This window comes from Montipora capricornis, chromosome 13 (genome assembly GCF_036669925.1).
Source record: "Montipora capricornis isolate CH-2021 chromosome 13, ASM3666992v2, whole genome shotgun sequence".
Lineage (NCBI taxonomy): Eukaryota > Metazoa > Cnidaria > Anthozoa > Scleractinia > Acroporidae > Montipora > Montipora capricornis.
Genome location: NC_090895.1, coordinates 5,149,399 through 5,161,898, shown reverse-complemented (window position 1 = coordinate 5,161,898; position 12,500 = coordinate 5,149,399). Strand labels below are relative to the sequence as shown.

General features: G+C 38.9%; 3 protein-coding genes across 3 annotated transcripts in view; all 3 read left to right on the top strand.

The window, feature by feature from the left end:
- The window catches only part of LOC138030378 (MAM domain-containing glycosylphosphatidylinositol anchor protein 1-like), a 157,475-nt gene that overhangs the window by 40,989 nt on the left and 103,986 nt on the right, over positions 1 to 12,500 (top strand). Inside the window, exons 8-11 of the mRNA XM_068878298.1 lie at positions 1 to 34; positions 502 to 560; positions 633 to 823; positions 1,785 to 1,889. The exon at positions 1 to 34 is cut by the window's left edge and continues 73 nt beyond it. Of these exons, the coding sequence (XP_068734399.1) occupies positions 1 to 34; positions 502 to 560; positions 633 to 823; positions 1,785 to 1,889 (389 nt within the window). The remainder of the gene's footprint in view (positions 35 to 501; positions 561 to 632; positions 824 to 1,784; positions 1,890 to 12,500) is intronic.
- LOC138029779 (tyrosine kinase receptor Cad96Ca-like) overlaps positions 1,974 to 12,500 on the top strand; it is a 124,687-nt gene continuing 114,160 nt past the window's right edge. Inside the window, exon 1 of the mRNA XM_068877603.1 lies at positions 1,974 to 1,987. The gene's annotated coding sequence lies outside the window, so the exon portion shown is untranslated. The remainder of the gene's footprint in view (positions 1,988 to 12,500) is intronic.
- LOC138029776 (tyrosine kinase receptor Cad96Ca-like) lies at positions 2,900 to 11,797 on the top strand. Its single transcript, XM_068877601.1, has 10 exons — positions 2,900 to 4,423; positions 4,761 to 5,088; positions 5,313 to 5,423; positions 6,864 to 7,054; positions 8,167 to 8,289; positions 8,440 to 8,510; positions 8,653 to 8,693; positions 9,304 to 9,400; positions 9,925 to 10,024; positions 10,755 to 11,797. Exons 1-10 carry the CDS (start codon positions 4,397 to 4,399, stop codon positions 10,818 to 10,820), a joined length of 1,155 nt encoding a protein of 384 aa, XP_068733702.1. The 5' UTR covers positions 2,900 to 4,396; the 3' UTR covers positions 10,821 to 11,797.

The following is a 12,500-nucleotide window of genomic DNA, read 5'->3' as shown; positions in this document are numbered from 1 at the left end:
TTCAAAACAATTGGTGGATTCATTTGTGTCAGAGGTGCATTTTTAAAATCTCTCGTATATAATCTAAAGTAATTGACGGGCGAAAGAATGTCAGTTATTTATTTATTCAAAGTGTACATAATTTCTTTGATGAGAATTTCCTATCGTTTTATATTTTCAAGGGGTAGGAATTCCTTATTCAAAAGTGCCCCAAGTGCAGAGATTTCAATGCTAAATGGTCAATAAACTAAATCATTGCTAAACAAACACTATTAGCCCTTTGGAGTACTTATAATTTTCTTATAGTTACTAACAATTCTGATCACAATTAGAACTAAAACTGAAGTAAGAGATATTCCTTTATAAGCATTGCCACAATTTCAGAAGGTTAAGATGGAAGAATAGTACAACACTGGTTGTTGAATGAACTGAGCAAAGCAATCATGCTGGTCATCTTTTCTCAAGAGTCAACACTCAGTTTGTCTTATTATTAAACAAGTGTTTTGGTTTTACATTTGTTAGATGAATAAAGCATACCAGAATGACGACAATTATCTCAGGACTGAAGTGACAGGACTGAGGTTGGTAGATGCCGGAACCTACTTTAGTTATTTCGACAGCGATTTATTCTTTTTTTTTTTCTTTATTTTCAGGACTGGCAGTGTAATTGTATCCTTTACGATTTACTTTAAAAATGCCGTGATCCCTAGTCAGGGAATTTCAAAACTTGAAGCTGCCATTTCTGATGGCACTTTTGGTACTTATCAAGTAGGAAATTTGACTCTTCTCTTACCCGGGACCAGCACTTTCACGTCCACCACACCAGGAACTTCTCAACCAACAGGTATGAAGGAATGACCATCAAACGTTTTCATTTCCTTGTGGATAGTAGCGTGATAAGGGCCTTGAATCACTAGCCCAGGCAGTATCTTTGTTTAGAGAAGATATCTGCATGGATGTTGGAATTGACGGCTGTGCAAAAGTCACGTTATGGGAAAGGAAAAGTAAAAATAAACAACATATGACGGAATCATATTGCCTGCATGGGGAACGACAAATAAAGATAAAGAAAGCAGCTATAAAAATAGTTGGGTATTATGGAATCTTACAGGGTTTTATACGAAGAAATGAAAACCAGCCCGACAAAAGAGTGCATGTGTCGTTTGGGAAAACTGCTGAAATGAAAACTTAATGTGGTAATATGATAAAAGGAATTAATGTGTGGGTAGTGTCCATCCCTATATATTCTGCAGTTTTTATTGACTGGAATAAGAGAGAGTTAAAAGAGCTGGATAGAAAGACCAGAAATATCTAACCCGTGACATACAATGTTCTTCATCCTCGTGATAGCGTCGCCAGATTATACCTGTCGAGAAAGATAGGCCGGAGAGGTTTGTGCTCGGTTGAAGAATGCGTGGACGTGGGTCTCTTTAAGTCTTTTTCTAAGAGCGAATCAGAGTGGTAATTGACAGCAAAAGGAAAAGAGTGTACTCAGTTAAAGAGGCAAAAATGTCAACAAAGATTCGCCTATAGGTACGCACGCATACTGGATGTTGTGCCTTTAGCCGAACCTCGAAAACATCTACATTATCAATTAATCCATATCGTTCCAGTTCTTGCGATTTGCTATTGCACAAACAACACAATTCTCTTGGAGCATTCTTCGGCTAATGGGTGTCATAGACCCCACTCTTTTGCCCTTGCATGAAACACTTTTATGCAACTTTGGGAACTCTTGCTAGTAGTATAATGTTTTTTTTTCCGTCTTTTTGCTTTTTTATGTTATTCCATATTTATCTTCACAGAATTCCAATGCGCGTGCGACAGAACTCTGTTGGTAATTATTGGAGTTCTTGTTTCAATCATCATTGTTCTAATACTGGTCATAGCCTGGCAGCACAGAAAGCTTGGTAAATAGTTTGATGTTTCTTCCATGATTGTGTTCTCCATTCTTTTGTACTTATTGGAAATCTGATCTTCTTTTGTTAGGCATTGCTAGAAAGAAAAGGTAGGTATTTTTGACATTTTTTTCGTTTTTTTTTTGTCCATTGAACATAAATATAGGAGGTCTGCCTCAACGTTATGGGAAAGTTGCAGTGTCCTGTAAACGTTTAGTACTATATCAGTCACTGTGTTGCATCAAGGGCACAAAATCGTTAAAAAAGTATAACTGTTTATATTAAAAAGAAAAAAAAAATTGGCAAATGGAGGAAAGCTGTTTTCTTCGTTGAGGAAAAAATTGCAGGGGAGGGAGAGGCGTATCGTGTCACCTGTCCTATGGCAGAAAAGATAGTAAAGATCATTTCCCATCATCGAAAATATTTCGATCAATCTTTCTTTTAATTAAAGATGTTTTCGAAACGACCTTCTCCTGCGAGAAGTTTGCAACGAATCTTTGCAGGAAGGAGAACGCAATGGTCCAATGCTCAAATGGTGACGCACAACCAAAAGGAGCTCATGAGAAATCTTTTGTTCTCGCCCACCCGAAAAAAGGTGATGACGTAACTTGAAAATCACCTATTTGGTCCCCTCCAGTTTTCTTTTTGGTTCTCCCATAAAATAACTCGCCTGTCCGAAATGATGTTTCATTTCTTTCGTGGCAATTACTTAAGAAAGGAAAATAAAGAAATCGTAATAAAAAACGCAGGCTAAATTTGAAGAACTAACATGTTTGCCCACTCTTCGATGTGTCGTTAGGCTATACAAGGTTGCAGAAGATAAAGAAAGAAGAATTTACGACGTGAGTTTTGAAATGGAAAATGCAAAATGATTTAATAGACTGATACTGTTTTTTTCTATTACTGAAACACATTTTGCCATTTCCAGGAAGTTAAAGCATGAGTTGATTATTTCACATCGTAAAAAAACCTCGATTTTCTAGGTTAATTAATGTACAGTCAGCTCTCTCTAAGACGGACACCATCGGGACCTGCCTCAACTGTCCGTCTTAGGGAGGTGTCCGGCTAATAGAGAGTTGACCCCAGGAATTTTTTAAGATAATAATGCTGAACCTCTGCACCGTGAATACGCGTCTGTTTAAAGTTTGCTTTGACTTATTTACTTGAACGAAACCCACAAAATGGAACAAAAACATATTACAATTTGAGTCTCTTGTCCTTTTACAAAGAGTAAACAGTACATTCTGCAAACGGAAGCATAACCACCTTCACTTAGGACTGCCTTTCGCGGCACGAAGTTTAAAAATATGTCACTTTTTATATTAAAAAGTATTGGTAAAAGCAACTTAAGTTAATAGCTTTTAATAGCCATGGCTTTGGTGGACATGCACTTAAGAAGAAAAGAAATCTGTGATCGCGGATTGTTTCAGGTGCAACAGTTTAAAATCCTAAAAGCGCTGACCAATGCTGCTTAATTTTGATACGAAGATCTCCTCTTGCAGCTTTGTGGAAGGGAATTCCTTTAGGTCGTCAACTAGTCTAAGAGCTTCTGTAGTGGATTTGATGGTTGGATCAGGTGGTTTAATGTCCACAACTTGGCCTTCTTCGTCACTGTCTACAACCACTACAGCTTTGCTGGCATAGAGATCGAGGGCTTCATCCCTTAGTCGTTGTCGCTAGTTGGGGAGGGTGGTATGAACAGGAGGCTCACATGATGGAATCTCTTGGTCAGCAGTTACGTATTCTTCAGCTGTTATCTCGCCCTGACTAATTCGTCGTACAAGCTCTGCGTATTCTTGATCCTCTTCTTCCTCAGACCTCTCGTTATTCTGTACTACATTGGAAAATCCACATTTCTCGAAGCACTTCTGAACAATTTTTTCTGGTACCTCCTCCCAGGCTTGTTTGATCCACCTTACTGCCTGTAAAACATCAACTTCCTTGGCGATATCTGGTGCTGTTACGTAGTCCGCGGTTAACAAGTGAAACAACAAATTTCAGGAGGCGTCAACAAGATAAGAGCTGACGTCTGGTGCTAAAAAGAGTCACGTACAAGAATTCGGTCACATTCAGATCCTCACAAGTGTCCGTTGTCCGTCTTATGGAGGTGTCCGTCTTATAGAGAGTTTGGTTATAGTAAAATTATTAAGAAACGGCCGGGACCAGCACCAGGCGTCCGTCTTATAGAGGTGTCCGTTAAGAGAGAGTTGACTGTACTCGTTTCCTATATCTATTTTACTTACTGATTTTGTAACAGTTGAAGGACATTTTGAAGTGTCATTGTAATTGCTCTAGGCGATCATTCTCGCCAAGAGTCATTGCAAGCGCTGCTCAAAATATATGTTTCAGAAATTTCCCAATTATTCTTTCATCTCCTGCAGGACATGTTACCGTTAGCTCGTCAGGCTGACCAGCACCAAGATGGCTTAATTTCCCGAATATGGTTAAGCAATCCATTACAATCGCATTGCCATGGGTCCGAGTCCTTTAATTAACTGCTTACGTTGCTCGCAACTGTGATGATAGAGTCTTTGCTTTTATTAAATGTAAAGTAAAGGAAAAGTCACTTTATTTAATGATGGTAGTTCCTTCAGTCACGAAACTGGTATCAATGGAAGCCGACGGTGCTCTCTTTACTCGCCTCTCACGGTCAGTGCTCCGTTTTAAGGACATTTAAAGCTACAGCTACACGAATTAAAGGAAAGTCGAAAACAGACGTTTAAGTCACCGAGGATCGAGCAGGGGACCTCTCGCTCCAAAAGCCGCGCACTAACCAACTGAGCTACGACTGCCTGTAGTTAGTTTATTTTTGAAGAATAATGAACTTCAAGCATACTAACGGTTACGAAGGCAATTTAACTCGGGGGCTTCTTTTGCTTTCAGAACCAAGTTGCAATGGAAGAGCTTAATCCTACTAACGATCCACCAAGTAGTTCTAATCAACAGCTAAGAATCCCCATTGAACCTGCATACATGCCCTTACAAGGGACTACCCATTATGAAGTAGAACCAAGTAACCCTAATAGCTCCCCTCAGAATGTTGAATATGCACCCCTTGATATAAGAACAAGATCATGGGAAGTAACAAGAGAAGACGTGAAAGTGGAGAAGGTCATTGGTAAAGGTGCTTTTGGCCAGGTTGCCAAAGGAACGGCAAAGAACCTTCCATTCCATTCTGGCACAAAGACTGTGGCTGTTAAAATGCTGAAAGGTAAAAGTCTTTTTTTCTTTATGGCTTTGGTTTAGGAACAAACGGTCAGTCCTTCGTTGTGTAGAGAACAAACATGTGTAATCCGCGATTTCTAACACCTTTATGTTTAGCAATTACTTGAATTTGACCTCGAACGCACGAAGACAAGAATGAGCCCTGATGACAGGTACACGTAGTACAACTAATGCGAATTTACCTTTGTTTTTTATGCTTATTTGATTTAGCTAACGCTCCTGAGTCAGATAAGAGAGACTTGAAATCCGAACTCGATCTGATGAAGACCCTCAAGCCTCATCCACATGTTATCAAACTATTGGGATGCGTCACTGAAACTGGTAAATGCATCTATGAATTATACTATGATGCTGCTGCTATAGAAAAAAAGCTCTTCTCTATGAATGTTCGCTTGTTCCAAACCAAAACAGTGTCACCTCAATTTCGTCTCAGCATTACAATAGGATATTGCATAGTAGTTCCAATCATAACGAGAAGCCCATTTACGACTTGCCAAAGTGTGAAGTGTTCAGTCTACAGTTCTGTTTCAAAACCGAGCAGAAGTGTTTTATCGGGTTTTAAACCATGAGGCGAGACCGAATTGTTAATCTTAGACCCGAAAAAGCACGACGTGTGGGTTTATTGAACGGCTTCAAGAGCACTCCACAGAAAGTGTATCGGAACAAAGGTTCAAATTTAAATGGTGGGTGGAGAACAGGAGCATTCAAGAAAAAGAACCTAAGCTTTATTATTATGCTTTATATAAAAACTTCAAATGAAGAATGCTTTATCAGTTCGTTAACGCTCAGGCGAGTGCCACATTTTTTGGTGGTCTGGTAGGCTGTTTCGATCAATAATTATTAAATGCGTTTTTGAAATTTTATGTCAATAGGTGTCCACACTTCCGTTGTCTAGTTATTAAAGACGTTTGTTAAAGGGGCTAGGTCACTCTATTTTAGGTAATTTTGTTTAATTTTGTTAATTATGAGCTCTAAACGTCAAATTGGCAGAGTAAGAGTCTTTTATTTGCAAAATCACCAACAACTGAGAATGATTTTCCAGCTTTGTAAAAGACATTTTGATATAGAATGATATAAATTTGAGGAAAGGTGGGCCGACGTTTTTCAAATTTACCCAAATTCAATCCATTTCAATCCGCTCCAGTTTTGTCCATCCATGTCCCTTCTTGGCTTCCCTTTGTTTTGTTAGAGTTCTTCTATAGGTTTGAACAGTTATTTTGATATTTTAGTTAATTGTATGACCATTCGATCAGTGCTGAAATTGCCTAAAACTGCGTGACCTAGCCCCTTTAAATTACCTGCTCGCTGCTTTTAAAGGAAATCCATCGTCATCTTTAGTAGGAATAAGAGCTTTCACAAGGCAGATAAAACCAGGTCAATAAAACGCTCCGGTAAACAATGGCTTGGGAAGTTAGTTGGATAGAGTGCGAATATATTATGGAATGTTGCGGTTGACCTAAAAACTGATTTGTCATTTCTTTTTAGAAGCAAAGCTAACCCTTGGCACTGGACTGACCGTAGTCAATTGCTGCATTTTAGCATTCCGAATGAAGACTCATAGAAATAATTGAATTTTATTCTGGTTTATTCAGTAAAACTAGTCGAATCGTCCTAAATTAAAACACTCGTACGCAACATAACATGACGGAATCACACACCTAGTCAAGCGTAGAGCAGAGGAGATGAGAGAACTGTTCGTGGACAAAAAAAGGATCGACAGAGATAATGCATGTTGAATAAACGTCATAATATTTCTCATAGATCCCCTATTGGTGCTGATCGAGTATGTCCCTTATGGTGATCTGTTGGGTTACCTGAGAAAGAGCCGCGGATTGAATGACACTTACTACAAAGACCCGGATATCAAACCTCAAACCAGTCTGACGTCGCAACAGCTGATGAAATTTGCTTGGCAAATCGCTGATGGAATGAACTACTTATCTTTAAGAAAGGTAAGCATGAGTGTAATGGCTTTCAGTAGTTAATACAGCAAACAAACTTAGCAGTTTGTATAGCACATACCAGTTGGCTCAGCTGGTTTAGCTCCAAACTATTGTGCGGGATCAAAACTCCGGCCATACCAACACTCAGGGTCTTTAATTAACTGAGGAGGAAGTGCTGCCTTTCTGGTGACATCTGGAAATGGTTAAACTCTCTAGTATTCTCAGATTAGGACGATAAACCGTAGGCCCTGTCTCACAACTCTTCAATGTTTATAACCATGTGGGACGTAAAAGAACCCACACACTATTCAGCAAGAGCAGGACATGGAATTCCTGGTGTTTTGGTCTATCCTCTGTGGTATATCATGGTTGGGCGGATAAATGCTTGGAGATACTGGCTACACCAAGATACTCTAAAAATGCAAGGGTAAAGAAAGATGTAATATAATATCTATAATATGATATTAGTCTTGTTATGGAGTCATTACTATAAGCCTTATTAATAGCAACAAGCATCAGTTATCAACAGTTGTTATTGTCATAATGTGTTGCCATTGCATATTGGCAATGCTATTGTTAATGCTATTCCAGGTGATCTGGTGACGTAATTTGGAGGACTCGGAAGAAAAATTTTAACGCCGTATCCCACAAATGCGCGCGCGGCCTTAGGTGTTGTTTCCAAACTCCCTGCAGTACCTTCAATCGCCAAAACTCAACAGATTATTCCGTGTCTACCACATTTTCTGTTACTGAATGAACATTCAAGTAGATCCGACGAGATCTAACCTTGCCTCTGCCATGTTGAATTAAAAAATAAGGCCGGGCGCGGTTGTGGGATACGGCGTTAAAATTTTTATCTCCATTCCTCCGAATTAAGTCACCAGATCACCTGGTTATCGTTGCTGCTGTCGTCACACCTGTATGCGCCTGTCATTGCCATTCTCACTGGACCCGGACCACTGCCACTTCTCCAGTGACACTGATACTTGCCATTGCTTGTCATTGTAAATGTCATTAACGTTGTCAAAGAAACTGCTATGCCCGCAACCGCTCAATGTTTTTTTCTTTTCACTGTCAAACTTATGCAACTAACCAATAATGTGAAAAATGCTTCACTTCAGATCATTCACCGAGATCTTGCAGCTCGCAATGTGCTGGTTGGGGAAACAGAGACTTGCAAAGTAACAGACTTTGGAATGGCTAGAGATGTGCAACAGGAAAGCATTTATGAAAGAAAGACACGGGTAACAAAACTAGAACATAAGAAAGTACACGAAACTCGACGAGCGTACAACTTGATAAGTGAACTTCAAATGCCGTGTTTTCTTTGTTTCAAGTCGTAACCATAAAACGATTAAGTATAATCCATTCTGTTTTTTCTCTTCAACTGCCAGGGTCGGTTGCCAGTTAAGTGGACAGCATATGAATCGCTGCTGTATGGAAAATACACCGCAAAGAGTGACGTGTAAGTAGACTTACTCGTTTTCGCTTCAAGGTTGAGAGGCGATGTTTCGTCTAAAATCGAGTTGACCTACTTTTCGACCATGCATGACCTTAAATTTGAATGTACAAAATGATAAGTCTGTGGTGATTTCATTTTTTAACAGATGGAGTTATGGAGTTGTTCTTTATGAAATCTTTACCGTAGGTAAGAATCTGTGCATGCAATAGTTTGATGATTTACCCTCTTCGAGATCATATTTTCAAGAATTGTAAAATTCTGATTTTGGATCTTGCAAATGGCCCACTTGATATGTCCAGAACTGCACCTAATTAGAGGCACGCGGATTTCAATAAGCGTCACGAAGTGTCCCCTTGCTCTTTTCTATGACTTCAACATCACTTGTGTCTCGGAATACTAGACAATTAACGCCTCGAAGTGTCCCTCAAATACTGCTCCTCAGGTAACGATAAACTGTTGCATTTACCCTGAACTCAAATAACTCTAACCTTTACCCTTACTTCATTATTAGAAATAGGTAGCAAAGGCAGGGACACTTCGTGTTGGATGTCAAAATTGCGTGTCAAGTGCCCTCTTGAGGATAGGTATTCAGATTTGCTCGGAAGATTCGCTCTGAGAATCAACTTAGAGAAAGCAGGATTAGACTAACTAGAATATTTCCCATACACAGACTCAGAGTAGGGAATTAGGATTCAATGGTATCCTAATCTAAGTCATAAATGCGTTAGCAGTGGATGGGAAGTTAACAGGGATGGTAGGTGCGGGAAAAGATTTCCTTCTCTATTTTTCCTTCCAGGTGGTTCTCCATATCCACAGATGGATGGCAAGAAAATTGCAAGTTTGCTTCAGCAAGGTTACAGGATGCCGAAACCACAACACGTGGACAATGACTTGTAAGAAAAATGCCGTTCTGTTTGTTTTACACTCTGCTTTGTTTATCTTTTACTTTTACGTCATTTAGTTCAACGGCAACGTCGCAAAAAAAGTTTAATGTGGAAAAATAATCGTTCGCCAACTGCGAAATACCTTTTAGCGCATAGCACACTTCTTTCATTTGAAATATCTGCAAGACCTTAACCAGAACCGTAACCATAAAGTAATACATGAAGTTCTTAATAGGCTTAAGTAGACACCAAGTGTCACATTATGACATGTATGCAAAGTAAAAAAAGTTGATGTTATGATAATAGGGTCACTTTGCGACACCAACATCAGGTAAAGTGAAGGTCATTATTTTGCCTCAAACGACAATGATGACCGAAAATAATATTGTAAAATTGCGTATTCCAATCTCAAACTTGGATGCCCTTGACATTTGCATTCAAGGCCTTCAGTTAGCTTAATAAATAAAATTTGATTCAATACGACTTGTGCTTAGGACACAGTAAGGAAACAGGGTAATGAAATTATTCCCAAGGTATCAAATCATGATGAATTGCTGGCAAAATGAACCTGAAGCAAGACCGTCATTTGCTGATTTAACACAACAGCTAAAAGAAATGGAAACCCAGCACAAGGTCAGATTCTTTATAAAATTTTCATGCAAGCCAATAGCCAACTTCTATATGTCCTGTGCGTTGATTCAGCAGCTTTATGGGCATTTATCAATATTTTTTTATTTGTATTAAACTTCTCCTTAAGAATTATGAGACAAAGAAAATATCGCCAAACTGTGACTTTTTTACGTAATAGCCTCAGACGCATGGCCCAGTATCAACTGAAGGCACTACTGAGTGGTCCTTCAATTTGAACGTGTAGACCTTACAGGAGCGTAGAGCGTGGATGATACTTTAATTCAGTGCTCGTTTTTGCTGCGTAATTTCAAGTGAGTTAAATACGTAAGTGACAAAAGCACTTTGGTCGATGCATCACAAAATTGTGAAAACAAACCGGACGAGTCATAACGAAGCATTTTCACTCACTGGACCGACAGCCATGTTGCTTTGCTTAATTAAACAAAAAGGGTAAACCTAATCCAAAAAGATGGTGTTTTTTATGGTCACTTCGGACCACAAAATGGCTGCCGTTTCTCTGTCTAACGGAATAGCAGTATGGTCACCTTGACGTCATATAAGTGGATCGAACAGGTGGCAGCAAGGTGTGAGAGATGTATGGGACGTATAACTTCTTGTTTTGAACAAAGAGGGAGGGGGGGGGGTAGGAGGAGATCTTTTGTGATGTAATTTTGTAAACTAAATCGAAAAAGAAAAGCATCTTTCAATATGTGCTTTTTTATTCCTTTTGCAGAGGCTGCTCAACATGCATATTTACAACAATGAACTGTACGCAAATTTGGAGGACTTGAACGCATAAAATAAAAAGCAACCTTAACTCTTCTGTTTTTCAAAAGGAACTTTAATCATTTCGACCTCACACTTGACTTTGATGAGAAATTTCCCCCTTTCAAATAATCCAAAGTGAATCAACATCTAAATGTCATTTTAATTGATTTACTTAAATTGATTAGTCTCTTTAAGAGGCAGGTTTTTCGTGCTCCTCGGATAGTTGCAATACATCTATTATGTGAAAACAGGAACTAGGGATCATGGATAGGACCCTTGCTTCGAAGTAGCGCAGTTGTGGGAAAAATGGCTGCTAATTTTTGTTAACTTGTCGCAATTTCTAAAACGCATAAAATGTGAAATTTCGAGGAGAAATTTGGAAATTGTAATTTTTAGCTACGACGAATGGATTTATTTTGACCATTAAGAACATTTTGGCCAGCTGCACTTAAGAACTAAAGGAAAAGAAAAAAACGTTGGAGAATTTTGTTAGGTAATCCAAGTGATATGAAACATTTGGTCGTATGTACGAAGCTTTTTCTTGATTACAGGACGTTAAGGTCCCTTAAACGCCAAATGGACATATCACCAAGGAATACCATAAAGCACATTTTATACCCCATTCACACCAACAAGACATGCCTAATTAAACTGGGTTTAACAAAATAAAAATAAGTCACAGAAAAATGTAGGACTGGCTTTCACATGAGATTCAGGTTTGTTTCAACACATGCTTTTATCTGTGATAAATTCGTAGTCGACAAAAGTCAGTAAATATGATTTAAAAAGAAAACACTTTGAAACCGTGTTTAACTAAACATGTTTAAAATATGTTTAAGGTTTGGTGTGAATGGGGCATTAGACAACACTTAATTTGTAAATATACAAGATTCCTTCTTGGAGCAATAGCTCTTTTGACACACCCATTAACTGATTTACCTTAGCTAAGGCTTATCCGAAAAGGAAACTCACTCTTTTAACAATTACAAGAAGTCTTAGGCAGTACAATTGTAGAAGAAAGGTTTTACTTTTTTATAAGACGTGTAAACGTAAATAACCTCGCGTATTTTTAAGTTGTTTAGAATTGTGCTGCTGTGAACAAATATACTCCTTGTAGCCATATATCTGTTCAGTAATAAAACCCACAAGCCGTCAATTAATGTGATAAGAGCAAAAATCGTCTTTTGTGATCAATAGGGAGCTTACGCAAGGAGACGACGACGGCTACGGGAACGCCACAAAACAATAGCTCTAACGAGAAAAAAAACAAAAGCTCTGCACGCCGTGCACGTGCGTCTTTCATTTTGGTGCATTTCTTTACCGTCCTCGTCCTGACAAACAGGGAGCTTACGCGAAACGACGACGCCGACGGCAACGACGACGCTACAAAACAATAGGTTTAGTGAGCAAAAACAATGGCTCTGCACGCTTTGCACGTGCGTTTTACATTTTAGTACATTTCTTTGCCGTCATCTCCTAAATGACGACGTGAAATGACCAAATTCAAGGTTCTGTGGAGGACGTTAGCACATGACGATGAATTTTCAGTTCTCTCTCTACGCTTCCAACTCACTCATACCAGTTTAATTCCTCGACAGTTACTACACATTTTTAACGCGAACTTGTATTTTTAAATAAAGTCCTCGTAGCCGTCGTCGTCCTCGTTTCGTAAGCTCCCTAACAACGAGAATTGAGCAAATTTCAAGTTGTG